Source organism: Lutjanus erythropterus, chromosome 7 (genome assembly GCF_056507025.1).
Source record: "Lutjanus erythropterus isolate fLutEry1 chromosome 7, fLutEry1.hap2, whole genome shotgun sequence".
NCBI classification, from domain to species: domain Eukaryota; kingdom Metazoa; phylum Chordata; class Actinopteri; order Lutjaniformes; family Lutjanidae; genus Lutjanus; species Lutjanus erythropterus.
In genome coordinates, this window is record NC_139323.1 from 41207502 (window position 1) to 41233150 (window position 25649).

At 37.9% G+C, this 25649-nt stretch overlaps 1 protein-coding gene across 2 annotated transcripts; it reads left to right on the forward strand.

Annotated features, from left to right (window-relative positions):
* The first annotated feature begins 1293 nt into the window (after positions 1 to 1293).
* Positions 1294 to 25023, forward strand: prrx1b (paired related homeobox 1b). Of its 2 annotated transcripts, XM_084723803.1 has the most exons (5): positions 1294 to 2071; positions 11227 to 11402; positions 17720 to 17901; positions 22452 to 22517; positions 24853 to 25023. In XM_084723803.1, the coding sequence occupies exons 1-5, from the start codon at positions 1825 to 1827 to the stop codon at positions 24983 to 24985; spliced, it is 804 nt and encodes a 267-aa protein (XP_084579929.1). In that variant the 5' UTR covers positions 1294 to 1824; the 3' UTR covers positions 24986 to 25023. The 2 variants fall into 2 exon arrangements, with proteins under 2 accessions (XP_084579929.1, XP_084579930.1); XM_084723804.1 differs by lacking the exon at positions 22452 to 22517 and having other exon boundaries at positions 1295 to 2071; positions 24853 to 25022.
* The last annotated feature ends 626 nt before the right edge of the window (positions 25024 to 25649 follow it).

A 25649-nucleotide genomic window follows, 5' to 3' on the forward strand; every position in this document is an offset into this window, starting at 1 on the left:
ACCAAACAAGTACCTCTGTACTTAAGTACAGGACTTGAGTAACTGTACCTCAGTACTTTCAGAGGTCACATTTGAGATGCTGTGTTCAACTGTGGACTGAGACAGTTTTAACCAGGGGTGTGAGGTAGTTATGACGGGCCCTAAACTATCTATGGTATGTGTATCGTCTTGTCACATGATCAAATAAAGACTCGACATTGGATAACAGCGGCATACACATTACCCAGCAATCATCATTTCTGAGGTGGTGATCTGAATCACTCACAGGGGCCCATTCTCCACCTCACACGTTGTTGGAGGGCCCCCTCTCTCCCTCACCCCCAGCCCATGGGCCCCAGTGTGACCACACTGCCTGAACGTTTTATTTACAGCCCTGGTTTTAAACATCATATATGGCTGAACAATATCACCATTTGTCATTGCGATAATCCAAAAATAATGTAATGTAAACAAGTTAGTAACTGTATTGGAATACATTTTTAGAGTAACCCTCCTAACCCTGATGATGGTTTTACATGTTTGTTGTCAGGCTTTTCCTTTGTTATGTGCAAATGCACATTAAGATTAACAGCAGTAATTATGCACATTATAATATACTTTTTTAAGTATACTTTTCTACACTTCACACTTCAAGAGAACTAATTGTAATCCTGCTAAATAATCCTGTTACATGTAATCTGTTACTTCCCAAACCCATCAGGCTAATTAAACCGTTTTAAAGACATTTTTCACGATAATGCCAAAATAAACTGATCCAAATATGTGAAACTATGAAAGTGACATTTTTAAGATACAGGTCTGGGGGGCCCTGGTGGCCCCTGGTGGCCCTTAACAGCTTCATTCACTCTGAACCTTATTTTATCTGTAAACATGTGAAATTATGGATTCATCTGGTGCAGAACTTCTTTATATTCTCGCTGTGTGACGCTTCAGCCTGCAGATCTGTGGGCAGATCTGTGGACAGACTGACTGGCACGACTTATGGTTGATTTAATTGGTGGGAGACCGCAGGACAGTCAGAGTGGGTTTATCAACACACAACCAGAGATAACAGCAGTGTGTGTGTGTGTCCCCCTGCACACACACATTCACACAGTCATTAGTCTGTGAGGGGAACAGAAACAGGCCAAAGCAGGGTGTTGATGGTGCTGATGGTGATGTTTCTGTTGGAAGTGGGGGTGAGGAGGGGTGAGGAAGAGGAGGAGGAGGAGGAGGAGGAGGAGGAGGAGGAGGAGGGTGGGGGCCTGTGAAACGTCAGACAACATAAAGGCTCTGCCACGTAATTACGCCTCTCTTTCATTTAGTGAAGAGAGAGAGGTAGAGAGACTATAGGGCTCTGTCGCCTCCTCCGTCCTGCCTCCTCGCGTCTTGCTGCCGCTCAGCGAAGTTTTGCGCACACACGGCGGAGTTTTACGCATCTGGTCGTCATCAGGAGCAGCAGCAGCAGCTCTTCTCTTCCTGCTCAGATTCAGATGTGACTCCACCAGAGTGGAAGAGTTTCTTCTCCTCCTCCGCAGAGGACTTCTCTGATTCTCTGTAAAAACTTCTTTAAAGGGACAAACTGATGTTTTTTTCTGGTTCTCTGTTGACGCGCGGCTGGATGGATGTTCTGTAGGAGTTTGATCGAGGAGAAACTTTGCTGAAGTTTGGTTTGTGGATGTGAACAGACCCGCTCTCTGCTCGGAAGAACCGAGTCTGTCTCCGGCTGGCGGGATCCTGGACGCGCTGCTGGGTCTGCATGCACGGATCTGCTTCTGCTTCTTCTCTTTCTTCTCTTTCTTCTTCTTGACGCGCTGTTTTTTTCCGCTGTTCCCCTCTTGCGTCATGACTTCTAGCTATGCACATGTAATGGACAGGCAAGCCTCGATATCAAACCGCCTGGAGAGCCCGATCACGTCGAACCTGGACAACCTGCAAGCCAAAAAGAACTTCTCGGTGAGCCACCTGTTGGATCTGGAAGAGGCCGGGGAAATGGTGGGCAGCCAGGCGGACGAGAGCGTCGGGGAGGCGGGGAGGAGTATGCTGGAGTCCCCGGGGCTGACCAGCGGGAGCGACACGACCCAGCAGGAGAGTAAGTGAAAAGCAGACCGAACCCGAACAGGCCGGACTGAGGAACACAGATCCAAAACTACTTTTCAATCATGTGACCAAAATATTTAAAACCCTCTTTAGTGCCGACATGAAAACACGTTCGTCTCTGGAAAACACCGCAGATTTCACGCACACGTCGCTCTAATGACCATCTGAAAACTTAACTCATTTGTTTTCATTATGTTGTGGCGCGTGTCCGCGTGCGAGGCGCATGAATGGAGCTGTGCGCAGAGCAGCAGCGCGCATGGAAGGAATCCTTTAGTGAGTTTTGGCAATGCATCATCCCTGACGGCCTCCCCCTCAAAACGGCCATTAATTTACCATTAACACTTTGATGTCAGTGAGGTATGGTGATGTTGGTGGACATGGTCAGTGAAGTAACCTCGCGAGTCAGACTCAGGGCTAATAAATCTCTTTTGACCTCAGTGAGGCCACATTTTGTTTTTGATCTTTTTATTTAAGAGAAAAGAAATTATATACATTTATTTTGAAAATACTTTGAGTGAGTCACGTGATGCTTTGACGCATATGTGATGGTTTGATGATCAACATTTGCGGTAATTTATAACAAAAAATGATAAAAGTAAAGTTTTTCCAACCAAAGCTCAGTCCTCCGTGTGTGCGTAAAAATGAGGCCGAGTTTGGTGAACTGAGAAGCGGGCACTGCTCGCTGAGCTGCCGCTGACGATCCAGCCTGAAAATCAGCACTTTTATGTCCTACTTTTACTGTTTTAAAAGTTGCCGCTGCGTGCAAGGAAGTTGACTAAAACTCGGTGATAAACTCGATGAAAGCGGACAAGCCTCTCTTGCGCACCGTTGAGAGAGTAAATAAACGCTCCCTCCTTCCTCCTCCTCCTCCTCCTCTTCTTCCTCCGCTCAGAGGGCCATTACAGAGGCTGACAGAAACGTTATAGGCTTTAATGAGTGTTATTGTTATTTTTCTTAAGAAAAGGCTAAAAAAATCGGAGAGAAATATGCGGGAGGAAGTGCTCAGGTCACGTCGTTAATTCTCGGTTATTTTCGGCTGTCAAACACTCTCAGAATATCGGAGCCTAATCATTTGTCATAATTAGCGCGCGTGTCTTCGCTGCAACAATTAAAGAATCAAATAACAGCAGATCAACAGATCTCCTTTCATTTAGAGATGATTTTATTAAAAAAAAAAAAAAAAAAAAAAAAAAAAAAAAAACAGAGAGAGGAATTAGTCACTAATCAGAAAACAAATATTGGTTTGATGAGTAGAAACATTTGTGGTGATTTAATGCGGATGAAAGCGAGTTATTATTAGATTAACTCAAGATTATGATATTTAAAAAAAAACAAAACATGGAATTCACATTTTATTTTCCGATTTACAGACAGAAACTGAACGCAACAGCTGGTCTGAATGATGCCGATATTTTAAACATATTTCACAAATTGCCGTAATTATCAACCAAAACACATTATGGGAATATTTCCCCAATAACATTAAATTTCACCTTAAAAATATCAAAACTTTAAACGTACTTCTGTTTGATTATTTTAACCTCTGGTGAATTAGTTCTGGCAGGAGGACTAATCGACTTTCACTAATGAGATCAGTCTAATAATCACACGTGTTGGCCACACTCACAGCTGCAGGGTGATGATGATGAAGATGATGATGACGGTGACGGGAATGGCTTTGATTTGCTGTTTTAATGTCGCCCTGCAGACTTTAATTAAAAGCTTTCCGAGGCCAAACCACCGCGCAGGAACTGAGCGACTATTAAAAGAAACTCAGAGCTCCCTCTTTGGGAAAATAAATATTTAGATTTTATATGTTGTTGGTTTTTTTATCCACTTGGGGGGAAAAAAAACTCAAAACATCATCTCTTTTTAAGATCATCAATTAAAAAAAAAAAAAAAAAAAATGTTTACACTTTTTAAGTTTGCAAAAAATTTACAGACCTAGGCCTACTTTACGTTTCCCTGCCAAATAGAAAAAATAACACTTAAATTAACTCAATTAAAATAATAAAATATATTCAATATTTCTCTTTTTTCATGTGATCTAATTAACGCTCTTCTCTGCAGCCATCAGACTCTTAAATTACTGCTAAGAAGTCGTTTAAAACTCAACAGCCTGGTCATAATCAATCATATTTAATTATTTCTCTTGTATCAAACAGACCTCGTGCTGTTTCTCCGCTTGTAACGTCATGAGTCGGGCGGGCGGACTAATGAAGTGCGTCATGATTTTCATTTGAAGCTCCAGCCTGTAAAACGGATGGTTTTAGGGTTTTTTTCAGGGGAAACTATGCGCGGTCGCTGGTCAGCCATGTGCGGCTTCCATCAGAGTTTACAGCCGCAAGTTTACTGAGTCCGACTCCTCAAGAATCCTGCCTCACTGCAGCCTGGTGTTTTTACTCCATTTACCAAATGAGCCAAAAACTGTGCAGCCTGCAGCCTCACAGCTGCTGCAATGATTTATAATAAACTAAAGGAGACGTTTGGTGCCACACAGAATTTTAGATTCTGGTGTTTTACTGAAGTAATTACATATAAATTATGTAAATAATTGTTTTTTTAAGGTAAAGAAAGACTTTTCTGCACACAGACTCCATTATAGATAAATGTAGGGCTGCAACTAACAGTATTTTTCATTGTCAAATAATTTGTTGATCATTTTCTCAATTAATTGTTTAGTTATTTGGTGTAAAATGTCAGAAAATGCCCAAGATGAGATCCTTAAATTGTTTTGTCCCACAACCCAAATATGTTCAGTTTACTGTCAGAGAGGAGGAAAGAAACCAGAAAATATTCACATTTAAAAAGCTGAAATTAGAGAATTTAGACGTTGTTTTTTCTTTAAAAAAAATTACTCAAAAAAGTTGGCAATAAATTTAATAGTTGATGACTAATCAATAAATTGTGGCAGCAGAAGATAAATATAAATAAAAATAATATGACAACATCACATTCAGAAGAATATATAGTTTAAAAAAAAAGTAAAGTTTATTTTGAAACACAGCTTAAGATGAACAAAATATAGGCTAAAGTAAAAAAAAAAAAACAAAAAAAAAACAAAGAGAAACACAACAATGAACAACACAAGACAAAAACAGAATTATTGACGGACAGACTGAGAGATTAGTCTGCAAAAAAACAGTATGAAGATTATGATAAATTAAATAAAATACAAAAAATAATCAACTGTTAAAATGTTCACGTATCTTAAATGTATAATATGTTGTTTTTTTTAATCTGTTGATGTTGGACTCCGGGGGTCAGGACCCCCACAGAGGGTCAGAAAGATCAACTCTGAAAGGTCACAAAGTGATTAACGGGGTTAGAAAGAAGAAGAAGAAGAAAAAAAAAAATCTACTTCACCAACGTCTGTTTATTTTTTAGGATTTTCTTTAAATTTATTTATTTTTTAATCTTTATGTCTGAATATATTTGTTAATTTTCGGTTTTAATCTAAAGACAGGAGAAAGAGAAAAACAAAAAAACACAACACAGAAACAAAAGATATCTCACTCCCTGTCACACAACAAGCTGCAAAGAAAAAAAATCTTAGCTTTTTTTCCGGTGAAGTAAAATGGTTTTACATCTTCGAGTCAGAAAAAAATGAATCTGAGGAAATAAAATCACTTCTCAGTTAAACTGCTGACAGAGAGGCGACTGCGTGTAGATTCATCTTATTAAAAGTTCAAAGGTCAAAAAGATTTTTATAAACTTCTCAACTGAGCTGCACCTGATAAAACCTGCAGAATCAACACAGTGATGAAGACTTTAACGAACATTTTTTTTTTTATTGTGACATTGATACTTTGACTGAGGTTAAAGGTCAGAGTTCTGTTTCCTCCTCTGCTGTAAATGTGCATCAAGACGTAGCTGTAAAATGTGAATAAAGTCAAACAGGTCCTGAGATCAACGTGAAAGATCACGAGATGTTTAAATTCACACAAGAACGAGACAGTTTTCTGTCTTTCATACAAAATGATTCTTTAAAAAAACAAAATCACTGATTCTGGTGAAATATTGCAAATGTTGAACTGATCAGGCCAGAAACCCTTCAAATTAAATGTCAGACGTGACTTTTTGGTCAAAATGCTCAAAAACTAAACTGTGTTTAACCCATTAATGTCCACAGTGGAATTTTATAATTTCTATTACAGGACTTAAAGTACTGGCTGAGCACAAAAGTTTTTTCTTAACAAGTTCTTTTGTCAACTTCAGTTCCATTGTGAAAAATAATAAAATGAGAAACTTCATGTGACAAACATCTGAACAGAAATGGCTGAATGTCAAATGCTTTGTGCCACTGGATTCAGAACAACTTCTGTCTTCTGATCCAGTGTAAATCTGATATTTAACATCGCAAATAGATTTTTTATTTATTTATTTATTTATTTATTTTTGGAACAAAATCAACAATCAATTAAGGCTCGATCGAGGGCCTCACATACTCGATCAGTATGTGAAATCAAAAGTTTTGGGTAGTAAATATTGATTATTTTAAGGGGTCAGGGATCGCAGACAGGCAGAGTTTACATTTAGTCAGACTCTCAGCTGTCATCTGATTGGCCGAGACTGAAGGGAGGAAGTGTTTCTCTAATTAGACAACATGGTGACAACAAAACAAACACACTGCAGCATCTGCTCCAGGACAGAGTGTGAGACACTCACTGGTGTGTGTGTGTGTGTGTGTGTGTGTGTGTGTGTGTGTGTGTGTGTGTGTGTGTCTGCAGAGGTGGAAGTGCTCAAACCCTGATAGTACCAAATAAAAAAAAAAACTCCATTACACGTTCTGCATTGAGAGTTTTCCTCCTGTGCAGAAGCGTCCTGGTGTCTGAGTGTTTTAAGAAGCTGAACATGTGATGTCACCGGTTCGAGTCCGGCTCAGGATCTTTGTTACGTCGTTTTTTTCCTGTCACTTCTCTAATAAATGCCAATGTTGAACTTTCGATCTAACTATGAGAATTAAAATCTAATTTAAAATGTTAAAATAACCATGAAATACAGTTATTTCTTTCAGAGTGTTTTGACGTTTTGGAAATAGGTTGGACATAAAAGGTTTTTCCACTGGACTATAACCTTGTATCTCCAAGTTTTTGAGCAGATGATTTAAAAGTTCTTTCATTTGGATATTTTAGACTCTACTGAGCAAAGACCATCTGCTGAGGAAGGCCATGAGATGCGGTTGAAAGTCAGGAAAACTCAGTTTCTGAGGTCAAGACAGAACTCTTAGTTTCATTTTTGGGTCACGTTTAATGAGGCTGTTTTTATAATTTCCTGGAGTGTCGACATTCTGGAGATTTTTTTTATCTAAACAAAACAAATGTTTCCAACAGTGATGAAGGATTCAAATCTTTAACTGCAAATAAAAAATGAACTTTACAGTGAAAAACGTCTTTACAAGTAATATTCTGCTGAGATAAACAGGAAACAGAATCAGATGATTCTGTGAAGAATTGGGTTCATTTACGGCTCTTTTGCATCAGCTAAAACACAATACTGCATTCTTTTAATCAATATACTGACAAAATTTTCAAACCTTAACTGAAAATGATTAGTTTTACTTTACAGTGTCCAATTAAGCACATTTAATTTGTTTTTTAAATCAGAACAAGGAAAATAAATAAAGCATTCATTGTGTTTTTGAATCGATATGATATGATACAAATGACAGACTGTAAATAAATTCAGGGGAGTCACATTTATCTAAAAAGGCTCATAAAAGACATCAAGATGAGTTTCCTCAGAACTCTGCAGTGGTTTGACTCTTTTCACCTGTCCAACAAGTTCGCTGAAGAAACTCTCAGCCCCAAATAACCCAAACAGAATATTTAATATATAAAAAATAATATAATAAATATTTTTAGATTGGTGGCTTTACAAAATATATATTGAATGAACAACAGCATTTTTACACGGTTTTTTGTGTCATTGAGCTGCAACACGTTTTGCGGAGATGTTGAATATTTAATTTTTTCGAGCTTTTTATTGGACAACAGGCAATTTTATATACACTCAGTTGCCACTTTATTAGGTACACCTGTCCATAACATAAGGCTGGGCAACATGGCTTATTAATAATATCTTCATTTTTTTTTCTGTTCTGTGATACACGATATACACACATTTTCTCTAATATAACATACTGTGAACTTTCAGATAATGAAGCTCTTACAGAATATGATGCATTGCTGTACAGTATATAAAGTATAACACAATATTTATCACCTTAATAATATTGCAGCATTACAGCTGGTGCTTTCACAAAACACTGACAGAATGAGATTTTTGATAAATGATCATCAGTAATAAAGTAATTAAAGGCAAATATTAGAACAGTCAGAACAGTCTGGTGAGTTTCACTTTACTGCACTGCAGCTTTTAAAACCAGGAAAAGACACTTTTGACATATCATCTTATAAAGATCCAAAATCTGAGACGATATCTAGTCTCATATCACAATATCGATATAATATTGATATATTTTCCAGCCCTATCATAACTTACCTGCTTTAAAAAGTTTATAGATAGATAGATAGATAGATAGATAGATAGATAGATAGATATACGTTACAGCAGCAAGTCATCAGATGCGTGTGGACAGTAAGTATAAAGTAAATATATATATATAGACTCTAAAAGAGAAAAATAGATTAAAAAGAAAATAAACTCCTACATTTAACAAGATGAATTAGATACGACCTCACTGCTAAAACATATATGTAACTCCTATATGACAGCATCAAGAACATTATAGGCATCATAAAGTCGATTTTATGGCAGAGCAGTTGTGTCGCATTAGATCGTACAGGTGTACCTAATAAAGTGGACACTGGGTGTGTGTTGAATTTAAAATCTGAATCTGCCAGATAAAAGTAGTCGAGTAAAAAAGTCTCTCAACTCTGAAATACTTAAAGAAAGTGGCTCTGAGTGTGTGTGTGTGTGTGTGTGTGTGTGTGTGTGTGTGTGTGTGTGTGTGTGTGTGTGTGTGTGTGTGTGTGTGTGTGTGTGTGTGTGGGTGTAATTAGGCAGGAGCACGGATGATCACAGTCGTTTTTTCGATGTGAAAGTGTTATTTTGTGGTCTTGTTTTGGAGCCACAACACACAAACACTGATTCCAGCCTGAAGTCAACATGAACACTCGGAGGTGAAGGTGTCAGCCTGGATTATATATATTTATCTTTGTTTTTCCCCCAACGTGTGTCTGTTTGTTTGATAATTAGGCTGCAGGCCAGCTGGAACAAGTGATTTGATTTTTTTTAAGGATCTTAAAGAATCACTTCCCACAGATTAAACAAAAACATATTTTCTTACAAACCTCTACTTGTGTCTCTCCATGAAGATACTTTTGGTGTTATTTGTCCAGACTTTCAGATCTCTGTCTCTGACGTTTCTGCCTCCACATCGATGGTTTGTGGCGCTCACAACAGTCAAAAATGGTATTTCAAAAATTCAACCGAAAAATCTTTTTCCAGAGACAATGTCGTTACTGGGAAACTGTTTTCTGGAAAAAAGATGCCACTATGGAATTATTGTAATGACATTTTTTTCCCCAGCAGTGAGCCTCACATTTAAATATTTAATGTGGGTGAATCTGTCACGTTTACCACAACTGTCACTTTAAGTTTTCCTTTAACTGATAGAAGATTGTTGAGAAGCAGACAGGAAGTGGAAATGGAGACGTTGTAGTTTACCTGGTAGCTTTCGTGTCTCAGCAGCTGAGCACATCACTTTGTGTATTTTGATGCAGATTCACTCCCAGCTGCAGATGAAACATTTCTTAAAGATCCACTCCAGACATTTATAAAAATGTACCGTAGCAGTCAAAAGTTCAGATTCATCTTTTTTTTCTACATTGTAGATTAATACTGGAGAATTATATGAATTGTGTAGCAAAACAGGCAAAATATATTTTATATTTTATATTCTTAAAAAGCAAAAAGGTTCTTGCACACAAACTAAATACACACAATAAAGAAAGTGTGTGTGTGTGTGTGTGTGTGTGTGTGTTCGTGTGTGCGTGTGCCCTGGTGGCTTCAAGTTCACTCTTGTATGAGCTAAAAGTTGGACCAGGATTGACGAGTTGTGATGTCACATACAGGATCTAGATTGTGCCGTCTTGGTCTTGGTCTGCTGTCTTTAGTAATCAATATGTTATCATCAGTTATCAGTGATGGAAATCGTAGAATTCAGATCCTCAGTCACGTAGAAATAGTAGCATTGTTACATGTAAACAAAAGCTCTGTGTTGAAAACTTTACTGAAGTATTTCCTGTCAAAGTAAGAGTCCTCATTAGCAGCTGCAGGTCAGGTGGTTGAACAGGTTGGTCATGAACTATGGGATGAAGTCTCATGAAGTGTGTGCGAATACAAAAAGTGCGAGTGAATGCATGGGCGAAAAAATCTAAGTTGCTTCAAATGAAAATGTCCAAAATAATGCTACTACAAGTAACTTTGATATTGTGCTGGTTTTGGAGGACAAAGCTGTGGTGTTCCCACCACCATAACTGCAAAATATAATGTGAAAAATAAAATTATCTCAATAAAATGAAGATTTAAAGTGACCTCGTGTCCTGTTAGGTCATTAGAACCATAAGATACAAGCTTGAAGGGCACTCAGAGAGCAGAGAAAATAATTTGTGTATCTGCTCCAGTATGTACTGGGTTCATACTTTATCCATACTGTCGAGTCGGTAGTTTTTCCATAATCCTGCTGACAAATGGATGAACAAACTGTACAGAAAACATAATCTTCTTATCAGATGCAATCTTTTTTTTTTTCTAAAAGCTCAACAGACTTGTGCAAACAGCGTCTGCATCGTTACTTTGAAAATCTGCAGATTTTTAAACTGTGAAATCAAACTAACAGAATACCAGTGATGATGTCAGTTCGATCCTTTGTTATTTGGATGAACTTCAGTGTTGCAGATTTCTGAGTGAGGAGGAGCCACAGATTCAGACCGGCCTGCGGTTAATGCAGGAAGCTCCATTTATTATTAAAATCCGATGTGGCCTGACACGGAGCTTTAAGCCTCTTTTTAATGTTGTTACTTTCTTCCTTTGTTTCTGTAGCTACAAACAATAACTAGAGATTTGTGTTGTTCCCATCAAGTCTTATATGACATCACCTTCTTCTTCGTCTCTCTGCAGATGAACAGATGAACACAGAAGAGAAGAAGAAGAGGAAGCAGCGCAGGAACAGGACCACCTTCAACAGCAGCCAGCTGCAGGCTCTGGAGAGAGTGTTTGAGAGGACACACTACCCCGACGCCTTCGTCAGAGAGGACCTGGCACGCCGGGTCAACCTCACCGAGGCCAGAGTCCAGGTAGGAGCCAGGACACTGTACCGGGTGTGATTCAGAGACTTTTATTTTGACATATCATCCTAGCTTACAAATTAAAACCTGGTTCCTAGGACGTTTGAGGTTTTCCTCCTGCAGCAGTGTTTTATCAGACGGGTTCAAGGAGAAGAAACAAAAAAACTCATAAAAAAAAAAGAATAGATTATATATAAACAGAGACGGAAAAAAGACAGTGTAGTACCTACAGTAGATGGAGGAGAAGCAGCTGTGGACAGGGTCAGCAGCAACTCATATTTTAGACACCTTAAAAAAAATCTATATCAGTATAATATAAGTGTATGCTATATCTAGAATATTTTCATCACTTTACTTTACAGTCAGACAAACTTTTCTGGTGGGAAATCACTGTTATACGAGCCACATATCACTCTCTCCAAACCAACCAAACTCCATTGACAAAAACAGTAATTTTACTTCACAGGACACAGGAGTTGTTGGTCCACTGCTGCCTCCATCTGTTAGATTATTTGTGTTATTGTGTGACTTCTTTGAATCTGAACTAACCATTTAAAACACAAAATTCCAACAATAACACAAACTAATCAATCTACTGGGCAGCAGTAGACAAGGAACTCCCATCTTCTGTGAGGTAAAATTATTGTTTTTCTCAATGGAGTTTGGTTGCTTTGAGGAAGGAATATTTGGCATACGTAAGAGAAATTTCTCAGGAGAAAAGGCTGTCTGGCAGCAGGGTAAAGCAGTAGGACTGTAATAATATATCCAATATTGTGAAATAAAAAAAAAAAGTCTTATACTGCACCAGACTGTGACGATATCTTCTGCATTTTCTAAAAAATGTATTTTATAAAAGCACAGCTACTGAGTGCTGCATTGTATTTGTTTTGCAGTTTAACATACATCATTCATTGCTAAAGACAACTGATGCCAATATTTTGCACTTTTAAATCACGGCTGCTACTTTTAAAACCTGTATAAAAGCAGGTAATAGGGGTGTCACAAGTCTCCAAATGATTTGATTTGTTTTTTGATTTTTTGGGACATGATTTGATTCATTTTTTTAAATTTAAACATAATTTTTCAGCACTGACATCTCTGTCATTGTCAGACTATCAAGTCTTGATCTTTGGCTTCATGCTCTGACAACCGTCTTTTACATTTTCAGTTTCTTCTTTAAGAAGAGTCTGTATGATATCAGTTGTAATATAACGGCCAGTAAGCTACGCTCTGTCGTCTGTGAAGTGTTATTTTTTAACTCTGGACACGTGCCAGATGCTACATGTAGGTGTGGGTGGACGGAAAATAAAACACTGAGAGAATCAACAATTCAGTCGCTGATTTAGATTATTGATATCGATAGCTCATTTCAATCGGAACAAGAAGCACTTTAACATAAAAGGAATTCAAGGATTCCTTATATTAACAAAAATGTTGTACACATCAGATTTATCATTTAGTAAAGATGAGTTTTTTAAGTTGTCATTTTACTTTGTTCTTAAATTAACTGATTGATTTTTTTTAAGTGGCTAAAATCATGTTGCTGCTGACCCTGCTCACTGCAGTACATTGCTCAGCTTCCTGCACCAGTACTCCTGCTGCTTCTCCAAACTGGAGGCGTGTTGAGCGCCACCTACTGTAGGTAACACTGACTGTGGATATGTACAGTAAAAAACCTGAACTATCCCTGTAAGAATGATGAGGGGACTAAAACGAGGATTTATTAAATTATTCCTGAAGTGTCACCAGAGAGCAGCAGAAGCGACAGTCTGCCCACTGTCATCTGTTAGCTCTTACTCTAATAGATGATGTTAATTAAGCCACTTAGCGGTTCGCAGTTATCAGGATCTATTAGCATGTTTGTATTTCACGTTATGTTGTTTCGAAGCAGCTGATAAGAACTCATCAGCAGCTTCTATCATACTCACATGATCTGATAGTTTGGAGTCTGTGAGCAGTTTGTAAACTCCCCAAAGGACTCTGGATGTGATCAGAAAAGTGGATGTAATGATGTCTAATTTCCTCAGAGGTTTACAGATCAGTGATAAATGGCAAATGTGTTCAACACATGAGGACGGCAGCAGCAGAACAGGAGCTGAATATGATGCTCTGATTGGCCAAATGAATGATGTCACACTCCCAAATGTAGTCAATTAAAGAAAATGGATTTATTATCTTAAATACAACCAGAAATATTTAGTTATGTTTGTCTTTATGTAATTGACCTTGAGGGCGGGAGACACAGTGAAGTAAATCCTGTAGTTCTTCTTTGTTTTTATTTGTTTTTTGTTAAATGCATTAATTCAGTTTGTGCATTTACAAGACAAGGTGTCAACACTCCAAAACCAAGACAACAAACAAAACAAACAACCTCAACAAACAGATTCAGGCACCCAAAAAAAAAAAAAAAAAAAAAGTAAAATAAGAAAAACTAACCTTTAGTCCAGAAATCACCTCTGGCTTCTTGAATGCCTCCTTCTGCTGCTTTAGATTCGATTAATGCTTTATTTTTGAACCAGTGGTTAAAGGGATAGTTCAGAGTTTTTAAAGTGTGGTTATATGAGGTCAGTGTATCTACAGGAGATGGCGGTCAACACGCCCCCAGTTTGGAGAAACACCAGGAGTCAGTTTAAGTTTCCGCCTCATTTAGAATAATTTTACCACTTTATCTTACTGTCAGACAGACTTTTTTGATGCCTTGTTTCAAATATCGTTCTTTCCAAACCAACTAAACTCCATTGGTAAAAACGACAATTATACCTCTCAGAACATGGGAGTTGCTGGTCCGCTGCTGACTCAGTGTATTAGTTTGTTTGTATTATTTTGTGGCATTGTGACATTTTAAGAGAATAGTTCTGATTCACTCAAGTTATACAATAATAGAAAAAACTCTCAACAATCCATGCAGTGCTAGATCAACAACTTGTCTTCTGTGAAGTAAAATGACTGTTTTTGCCAGTGGAGTTTGGTTGTTTTGGAGAAAGTGATATTTGGCTTCTGTAACAGCGATTTCCCATCAGGAAAGTCTGTCTGACAGCGAGGTAAAGTGGTGAAAATATTCTAAATATAACACACACTTTAAAGAAAAACCCTGAACTATCTCTTTAAGACACAGACCATAGTGGCAGTGTCCTGAGTTCTCAGCTGCAGGTCACACTCCTCTCACTCAGGTGAGACGTTCTGTCACTACATCAGCAGCCTGTTCAGAGCTCAAGTAACAAAACACTGAATATTAACCCTGTTAAATCCCCTGATGGTGAAGAGCCTGCGCTGAAACATGTTGGTGAAATTAAAAAGAATCTTTCTACGATGCTGTGTCTGTAATGCATCATGTGTTTTAATCTAATGAGAGAAATTTATAATTGTAGTTATAAGCATGGATAAATATACTTTATAGCAATAATCATAACGCATTTTAAAGCATGTTAGAATGATTTATGAGGTCAAGTGTCATAATACTTTGTAACTTCTGGTCACTCAGTGGGATCGTTTTTCTTTTGAAAAGATCATAATGCATTTAATACACTAATCTTAACCCTTACTGAATGATTTACTGAAAAATCAAAATGAACAGCAGGAGGAGTACATTTATGAGTGTAAATGACTGATTAATATGTCATTTCCTAATCCTCATGATTTAACTATGTGATTTTTTTCTTCTAATGGGAAACACCAGAGGCAGCGAGGCAGGGAGTTTCACTACTTCACTTAAATACCCAACGATCACTTACATGTAATTACATTATAATGCATTATAACAATGACTGCAATGTATTACAACCACACGAACTATAATACACTATGATCCTGGCAAAAAAAAGTCAGACAATTATGAGGTATTTTCACTTTATGAGTCATTATTAAATGCTTTACAACTTATTATTATTTATGATATTCCATCATTAATATTTATGAGTGTTTATGACTATAATTATACAGTGATAATAACACATTATAAATGTTTATAATGCACTACAGACATGAACATCATTGAAAGTGCTAACAGAGATTCTCACAGTCCTCTCTCCCTGTTTTTCCTGTTTGTTTGTTTTTTTTTTTTTTTTACTGATATATTCTCATAAAGGCTACTAAAAGAAAAAAATAATTTTGCAAATAAGTTCAGAAGTGGGCGTGTTTTTTTTTTTTTTTCTCTTTAGCCCTGAGTTGTGTAACCAGAGCTCTCAGGCTCTGAATGGTTAGGTTAGGATAAACTTTATTGTCCACAATTAGGTAAATTATCTTTTGTTTCACCACAGTCAAGCTGGGTTACAAATTAGACAGTGAGTAGTACAAAAACAGGACAGTTAACAATATTTAAGAACAATTAATCATCCATGATGTGGAAAGTATTTAGCCTCACCACAGTCTGCATAGATTTTATTAAGACAATAGTAAGAAAACAGCAAACTGGGAGAGCTTAGAGTTCAGTCTTAGGCAATATAAATGCAGTCCAATCACGCTCCACTGTTTGTTGCCTGACAGACAAAACCCAGGGCAACAAAACTCCCTAAAAAGCTTGAAGTTGCTCGTGAAGCTGTAACTTACAGGTGACTTGTGTATGTGCAAGTTATGTAATCAGAATTTATTTATCTGGCAGATAAAGAAATTTTACAGTCACTCAAACTGCAGCTGGTAATTTGTAACAGAAGGAGGAAGAAAACTGGGATTTGATAAGTGAAGCTGAACATGTCACCTGCATCCCTGTGGAAATTATGATTGTAGTGATAAAGCTTTGCAATAAAAGTAAAAATTCAGGCAACTGTTATTTTAATGCAAACAGGCCTCAGGTTTAATAATGATATGAATTATACGTGTATTTACTGCAGATAAATATCTTTCTATGATGCTTTTTGTGTGTTTTTATTGTTCATTTTCTGAGCGCAGCAGTGAGAGTGTTCTGTGTTCTGTGGGCAGAGGGAGTGGGAAAGAGGAAATAGTGATGTTGGAGGGAGAGAAGCAGCACATCTGTGATTAATGTGGAGCAGAGAGCGATGCAGAAATCCTTTGATAAAAGAGACTTTGGGCTCATTCCTGAGGCTGTGCGTCAGCGGACAGCGAGGGAGCAACGAGCCCCTTTGAGCGCCCTCGGCTTCTAATAATGGATTTGATTTCACAGCGAGGAACAACGTTTGCACCCCCACCACCACCACCCCCACCACCCCGAGTCACATCATCATCATCATCATCACATGTTTAGTAAAGGGGGGTGGTTGATGAGGGGTACACGGTTGATTACAGTTGAAAGGTGTTTGTGTGTTAACTGAGAAAAGAGTTTAAATTCAGAGAATCATCCAGAAAAAGCTTCTGGTTCATTTGATCCGGTTTTAGATGATTTCAGATTTTTTTTTTTTTTTTTTTTTATTTTCATGGCCTCTGGTCCTTTTTTTGACGTTAAATAGAGCAGAGAAACGCAGCCAAGTCTCAAAATACAACCAGGAACCGTGAAACAATAACTCACCTGGTTTGTTGAGGAAAGAGAACAAACGTTGGTGTCAACTAAGAAAAACCTGAGCCACAATCACTAATGACCTTATTTTTATTTTATGTGATGTTGCACAGTGCATATTGGTGCATTCAATGTTTGTTCAGTGAAGGCATCATATAGACTACTTGTGAATACATTCACCAAATTATTTACCAAAAATTACTAATTTATTTTTTTGTAATTGCTTGAACGTATCTTAGTGTCTAGGGCTGCATGATTTGGTAAAAAAAAAAAGTCATCTTGTGCTTATTTTGACTGAAATTGTGATACAATTAGAAATGATCAGTTATGCATAAAAAAAACTGGATTGAAATTGTGATGATCTGAACCAAACAAACATGTTTTCTTTCATCTGGAGAACAAGATTTTTTCAGGTCTGCAGCTCTACAGTACCTCATTATAATACTGTTTTCTTACATTTTTCCTTTTTCAAAATATTGCGATTTGGTTCTGCGATTTGGATACTGCACTTTGACATTATATGATTTTATTACAGTTCTACAGTGGAACCGCATAGAAAACCTTGTCACTGTGTGACTGATGAAACACCTGAGTCCGTTTTCAGTCTCACTGCAGTTTATGAAACAGTCACAGAATTTAATCTGGGCTGGATGAAGACTATGGACTGTGACCTGGGACAGTTCATAACTGGGACCTCTGAGTTTAGATTATTGCTGACCGGTCCAATGTGAACTCTTCACTCCTGACTGTACTGGGCCGATGTTTTGTTATCTTTGGTACTTTTGTAAAGAGTTTATAATGACTGTAGCGTCCACTGTGCTGAAAAGGTTAAAGGTTAAACTAGAAATCATTCATGCTGTTGTTCTCTCTTTGCTTCCAGGTCTGGTTCCAGAACAGGAGAGCTAAGTTCCGCAGGAACGAGCGCGCCATGCTGGCCAGCAAAAACGCCTCGCTGCTCAAATCGTACTCAGGAGATGTGACGGCAGTGGAGCAGCCAATCGTACCGCGCCCTGCGCCGCGCCCAAACGACTACCTGTCCTGGGGCAGCGCTGCCCCCTACAGGTAGAGACCACGCTGCTTTCTCACCTGACTGCACCCACTAACCAGCTGACCTTAAAACCGCCTGTTTACACACACTGACCTACATCTGTACTCACATCTGTTAACACCGAGGAGAGCAGAGGAAGAACTCAAACTACCGAAGTAAAGAGAGTAAAAACACAATGAAGAGTCCTGCTTCATGAAAGTAAAAATCTGTCAAATCTATTCAAATATCAACATTATTTTTCATTTTAGTTGAAGACAGAAGAAAAGAAAAAAGGAAGAATACGGAATATAAGACAGGATAGAAGTATAGGAAACAAAGGAAAGTAAGACAGGAGGAAAGAACAAGGAAAGGAAAGGACAGGAAGTCGAAGAAGAAAATATGAAAGAATGAAGGACTGAGAGAAAAAGAAAAGAAAAAATAAAGAAATGATGAAGAGGAAGAAAGATGGAAATCAAAAAGAATGCTAAGAAAAAGTAGAAAAGACAGGACAGTGGGAAGGAAATAAGTAAGGAAACAACACAAGAAGGGAAGGAAAGAAACAAGGAAAGAAGTAAGAAGGGGAGTAGGAAAGAAACAAACTACAAAAAGATGAAAGGGAGGAAATAAGAAGAGGGAAAATACAGAGTAAAGGGCAGCAGAAAAGTAGGAAAGAAAGGACAGGGGGAGAAAGTGATTAATAAACAACAAACTGGCAAAAGGAGAGAAAGAAAGAAAAACAAACAGACAGGACAAGGACAAGGAGAAGGATGGAAGGAAGAAAAGAAAAAAGGATTGAGGCATGGAGAAATAGGGGACAAAAAATGAAAAAATGAAAGTAACAATTCAATAAAGATGAAAGGAGTGACATTATATGAATTTATCTCACGTTGGATGAAAAAAACAGTTAAATGTAAAGTCTCCCAAAATTCAAAATACTGCATCGTAACTGCAGCGTCTTAAAGTTCAGTACTGACTCACTTCTCTGCAGAACATCAAATCACACGAGTGTCTCCAGATGAAAAAGCACAAGCTGAGACCACAATAACCACATGTTAACACCACCGTAACACACACACACACACACACACACACACACACACACACACACACACACACACTCTGACCCTGCTGCACTGCTCTGTGTTATTGTTTCATTTCCTCCTCCTCCTCACCTGCACATACTCCTCATAGCTGCTCTGACCGTCTTCATCTCCTCTGATCCACCTGGACTCAAACTGCAGCAGCACAGCGGACATTTAATGTGTTCATTCAACCTTTATTGACACAGTTCCCCCTGACAGTAAACAACTAAACTCCAAAACAGCAATATGGGATAAAAGGAAGTCAAAGGATAAGTCTGCTTATATTCTTACTGTAATTAAATCCTACAAAAAGACCAAAACCAACATGTTAGTCCGTCTCTCAATACTGTCTGACTTCCTGTCTGTGGCTCTCCAAGCCGATTGGCTCCTACTGAAAACATCAAAACTTTAAAAACAGCTCACAAATATATATTTCAGACTTAGAAGTAATTGTAGTTTTTAATCAAATAAACAGGAGAAAACTGCATTTCTAGAGAACTATTTTCAGTGGCGTATTAATCCGTATTTGTGTGTGTGTGATTGTGTGTGTGTGTGTGTGTGTGTGTTCATGATGAACATGTAATTTAATTTGATGGTTTGACAAGAGGACAAATACAGAATGACTCCAGACTTGCTTTAAAGACTTTTGTCCTGAACTCAGTTCTCAGTTTTGAAAATGTGGAATAAAACCGTTCCATCATACTGAATGTATGATCAGTTGAAATACGGCTACTTTAACTGTATTTACTTTTATTTTCAGGGGCTTTTCTGCTTTTATCTGCTACTTCAGAGGGCAGTATTAGATTGTTTATTCCAGTACATATCTGACCTTACAGATTCAGGTTTTATTTTGAGATAAATCAGCCTGTTTTCTGGTAAAAAGTCCACTTTTCAGACTCTCTGTAAAACAGCCGTGTTGCAGCTTGACGACACATGTTGCTGCACACACTCCGTCCTCTTTTTGTCTAATCTTAACATCAAACACTTTTATCATCAAACACTTCGTGACTGAATAGTACAAGAAAAACATCTTGTAGATATGTCTAATATGAATATTTCTCTAATATGTTTTGCATATTTAAAAAAATATATTTAGCAAATGCACATTAATTGTGTATGAACATGATGCCTTAGAGAAATGCCTGGTTCCTTATTAAACAGTACTAAAATCTACAGAACTTGTACTTGTAAAGCAGTATTTTTCTGCTGATATTACAATATTTTGTGGCTTTTTTTTTTAAACTAAACTCTTAATGCCAAACTACCATGTTAAATTTAGCATTTAAGGAAAAACTTCTGTGCTGACATACAACATACAAAACACCAAATCAAAACCACATTTCTCGGTGAACATTTCAGTTTTATGTTTTCAAGCGGTGGTGGTAGTATTGTATCGTTTTATACTGTATTACTTTATTGTGGCACACTGTTTGCTTATGATTTCAAACGTTATATAATTTGTATATTTGTGTAAAGTTGAAAGTCGCTTGTGTGATATGAGGAAATGATCTCTGCAAACTCTGTCTTGACAAAGATCCTTAAACAACCTTATTTTATTGTAAATTGGAAATATAACTGGTGAACATACAGTTCTGTGATGCTCTGATAAATGTGAAGCATTAGCAACTATATGTGGTTGCTTTATTGTAATGTTGCGTTGTAGATGTTAAAAGGACAAAACTTTTTTGATTTTAATTATTATTATCATCATACATAAATAATATTCCTCACCTAAACAGGCTCATTTATAGACACCACAGTAGTGATATAAATTATCAATAAGACAAAACAAATAAACGTCTTTTCTGAGCTCTGGACACAGTTTGGTAACAGGCAGCAAATTTATCAGCATTAAACACTCGATCCATTCTGTCATCAGTAGATTCTGACTTGACAGAAGAAAATGTGATTCATTCTAGTGCTGAACAGTTAATTAAACTTTTTTCAAAATTGCAATATGGTCCTCAGCAATTTTCAAATGGCAGAACACAATATTTTTTAGGGTGAGATGTGTGTCAAAATACCATTTTAAATTAAATCTGGTGGTGCTGCAGAGGCGTCCTGACCAACACATCATTCTCTAGACTTCTGAAAACATCTTTGTTTAAAACTGATCCCTGTTTTAATGTTTTTCAGTGAAACTATAATAATGATATTGCGATTGCAATATCTTTCAAAATAATTGATATGTCTTCAAAATCATTCAGCCTTAATTCATTCTTAAGTTCACCTAATTTGCAAAATTCACACAACCTGCTGTCCTTCTGAGTAATTTTAAATCTGCGTAACTTCACGATCCAGAAGAAGGATTCTTGTTCTCGGACTGTTTGCAGAAACATATGGTTCAGTGCCATAACTGTGTTTGATTTACTCTAAAGGAAAAACATCTTATTGACCGTTTTCTGGCATATTAATCAACTGATTGAGGATCCAGCCGATATCAGGAGGAGCAAACTTATGAACTCTTAAAAAACAGCATGCAGCTATTTTACATTCTTCCCAACAACCCGATGCATAATTTAACATGAGGGAGACACATGCATCATAAAGCTGTGAGTGAGTAAAATATCCAAATAAGATCTTTACATATTTTAACCTTGTTGACAACAGACCATAATCCTCTCCCAGCTGAACCTGCCAACATCTTAATTCTGACTTCATCAGTCATAAATTCATGCAGCGTAAATTCATCCAAATATTTATATTCAGGACCAGGTGTATATTCTGCTGTTATTAGGATTAAAGTATGTTGTATTTATGTTGTCTGGTGATGACGGCACACTGAGCTCCAATCATTTAGGGATTTTTGCTCAACTTGTCTTCAATACAAAACAGGTTTTGTGCGCTGAAACTTAGTGAATTTGAGCTGAAGTAACCATAAAATAGTTCAAGTTAAAGATCAGAGTTCTTCCTCCATCGCTTTGTTTGTGTGCATCAGATTTATTGTGGACGCTTTCTGACATTTCCTCTTCTGTCTCTGTCGTCCCTGCAGCCATGTTTCCCTCCTGCACGTTTAACAGCCCCGTCCTGCACGTATCTAACTCCAAACTAATTGTGTTGAATCAAAACACCCTTTTTCCTCAGCCTCGGTCCCATCGCTCCGCTCTGTCAGCATGAGCGGGGCGGGGCCAGATCCTGTGACCCCCCTGACGAGGTGATAATGTGAAAACAAACCGTATTAAATCCACTGTTGACCCCTGTGACCCCCCTGTGCTACACTACACCAGATAATGAACGCTACACAGAGAGACTGAGCTCTACTGGGCAACATTTTTTGTGACTCTGGTTACGTTGGTCATGATTTACAGTAATCCTCCGTTATGAAACTCGGTATAAAATGTCAGACCCTGCGGCCGGCCGTGGCTCACGCTCACTGAGAGATTTTTGGCCGGCCGGATGGACGCAGGCAGCAGCAGCAGCAGCAGCAGCAGCGAGGAAAATCTGTTGTGAAACAGGAATAATGCTAATGTGGTGCTAACACTTGACTGTATATTATCCTAAAGCTGGTATCCGATGCCGGAGGGGGGGCCAGTGCGAGTGCCACAGAAAATGCTGCCCTCAGAGAACAAGTACGCTTTCACTTTACTACATTCAGTTCTTCTTCTTTTTTTTGTTTTTGTTTTTTTTTTTTGTTAAAGAAAACTGACGGTATTTTCCTTTAATGAAGAGTACAGCTGTTTTTTCACATTTTAGTTCATTTCAAAGTCTTACTTGTTTGTTTTTTTTAGAGTTTTAAAGGTGTTTTCTGATTGTATTTCTTGAATTTATTTTGCCTTTTAAATGTTTTTGTATTATTTTTCACTCTTATTTAAACACAATGAGTTTTTGTTGTCTTTAAAGGATCCAACCAATATTTCTGCACATTTCAGCCCATTTCCAAAATCATTAATTCATTGTTCCATAATTTCTTCCTTTCATCTGGCAGCCATTGGTTTCTACTCATTTATGATTTAAAACCGATGGATACTGCTGCTGAAAACATGCTGTAGACACAGAATCCACCAGTGAGCATCGTGTCTGCTTCCATTTTTGTTAAAGTCGTGTTATTGTTCTGTTGTAATCTACTGCAGACTTTTTAAATCCATCTGCACTCGCAGATAACTGGACAGTAAAAAGGGCTTTACACAGAAAACAGTGGATCTGATTAACTGTTTTAGTAAAACAAAGAGAAAAGAAGGAAAAATCCAGTGACTTCAAATGTGTTTTAAGTTAAATCTTCACAAAGAGATGAAAAAATACCAGCACAGCGTTGTTCTCCATTCTTCCTACTCAGACATGACAACTTGACCATATTTAGTTATTTTTAATGTTGACAAAGTTCTTTTGTCTATCTAGAATATAAAAAGAATTGGAAACAACATTAGAAAGATATTTAAGATAGACATGTTTCATCTTTCTGAGTCCTGAAGTCATAAATAAAGACAAACTAAATCAAAGTCATACGAGAAGTCCACAGTTTTGGGGCAGAAACATCTCCGCAGGGACGGACAGGAGGACATCACTTTGACAACAACAAAAGCAGACGAGATCCTTCTTACAAAAACAAAAGCAAAGTTTTAGCCTCTGTAAACTGACTCCCGGCATGAAAACAAAGAAAACAAAGGCTGCACACATTTATGGCATTTTGGTAAAAAAAAAAACAAACAAGTCAATAAATCATCCAGACAGAGACACGAAGACAGAAGGAGAGTTCTGCCCTCAGTCCGAAGGAGGTGATAAAACACACTTTATTTTTAGTGCAAATACAAGCCAAAAAAAGGACATAAATGGGCACAAATTAGACGAGAATACAAGACTGTCTGATCCTTAAAAGAATCCAAGAAACAAATTGACACTCGTACTCGTCTAACTGCAAACTCTCATCATGAAGGCCATGAGATGTGACAGAAAGCTCTGGAAAATTTCCAGTCAGAGGACTTAGTGCCCTTTTGTTTATTTTATTAAATTAAAAGAGGAATCTGTAATATATTTACTGTAATAAATCACAAAATGACCATGATGTGTCATCAGAAACATTTTAAGTTGAACTTCTCCGACATCAACGCTGCAGCCGCAGTGTTTTTCTTTAAAATTTCTATTCCAGCCCAGAATCACTGCTTTCATTTGCCTGTTTCACGTTTATGAGAGTTCAAATTAATGCCGAATGTTTGCCGAATGAGTCAGTGTCGTATGAGTCGTAAGAAATCATTAATTATCTTTTAGAAGGAGGAGATGTTTATAACGGTTAAATTGAGCAAAATGTTAATTCAGTTTGGCAGCAGTGAGACAGACAGACAGTCACTGAACTCTGTATTGTCAGAACAGTGGGCTTTTGCTTTCAGGCTAACAAACTTAACTTTACATCGACAGACAACTTACAGAGTCACAAACAGTTGATTATTGTCAGGTCACGATGTTGCATGTGTCCTGCATTCCTGCAGAGCTCCTGCAGCCTGCAGAGCTTCCCCGAGTCTGTGGAGGAGGGGACGTATATTCATCATTTATTAAAATAATAAGATATCAACCTTATCAACTTTACAGTCTGAGCTTGATGCTTAATTTCTCAGCTAATAATCTGTGTATGAAATTTCAGTTTATTGGACTTACACAATGAAAGAGCTGAGTTAAAAGACTGAATATCTAAGTTTCTACAGGATTACACTTTTTCATATCGACAAATCTTACATGCTCTATAAATGTTAATGTGCTGTTCAGTCAGGTTAAAATGTGCAGAAACACTGGTGAACTTCCTTTGGGGGTTTCTGGGTCGTGAGCGTCTTAACGTCAGATTTAGTTTAAATCTTTTGATACCGTTTTTGTTCCCTTTCATATTTCCACAGCTGCGGCTCACACTGAGCTTTAGCTCGCCGTCAGCCACAGGTGATGTAACCTTCTCCCTTCTTCTCCCCTCCTCGTGTCTCTCAGCGCCATGGCGACCTACCCGCCCACCTGCTCCAACACCAACACGTCCCAGGGAATGAACATGGCCAACAGCATCGCCAACCTGCGGCTCAAAGCCAAGGAGTACAGCTTGAACCAGGTGCCCACGGTCAACTGAGAGGAGGAGGAGGAGGAGGAGGAGGAGGAGGAGAGGCTCAGGCAGGAGGGGAGGGGACCCTCTGTGCCGCTGGACCCCTGCAGACAGACGCCGTCTCTGGGATGAGAATCCTCTCACACACCCTGGATCATGAAGTCTCCCCTCCTCTGTGGAGCAGCCTCCTACAATTACACCTATAAGCAACATGTTGGACAGCGAGTGATGGCAGGATTCTCCCTTTTTTTTTTATCCTCCTGAGCATCACTGAACTCTCGTTTTGTACAAAAAGACATCAGACTGGATGCTGTAGCCGAATATCTGCTTAGTTTTACATTTGTGATTGTGACTGAGACGGAGGGCGAGTTTTTCAAACATCAGTGTGTCTTTTGTTCTCGACGGAGACTCATGTACGGACTACGTGGAATTCCCTTCTGTCCCTCTGTGGCTGTGGTGTCGGATAAAATTACACACCAAATCTGGGATCAACAACAACATTTTTTTTTCTTTTAAAATCAACAACAAACCAAAGAGGACTTCTGACATTTATACAATTTCTTTAAAAAGACTTAGTTTTGTTTTTCCACATTTTTCTTTCCATGTTATACCACTGACGAGCAAACATTTCAACGCATTTTGATTTTCATGTAATAGTCCAATATAAAGGAGAGGCTAATGTATTTCTGAA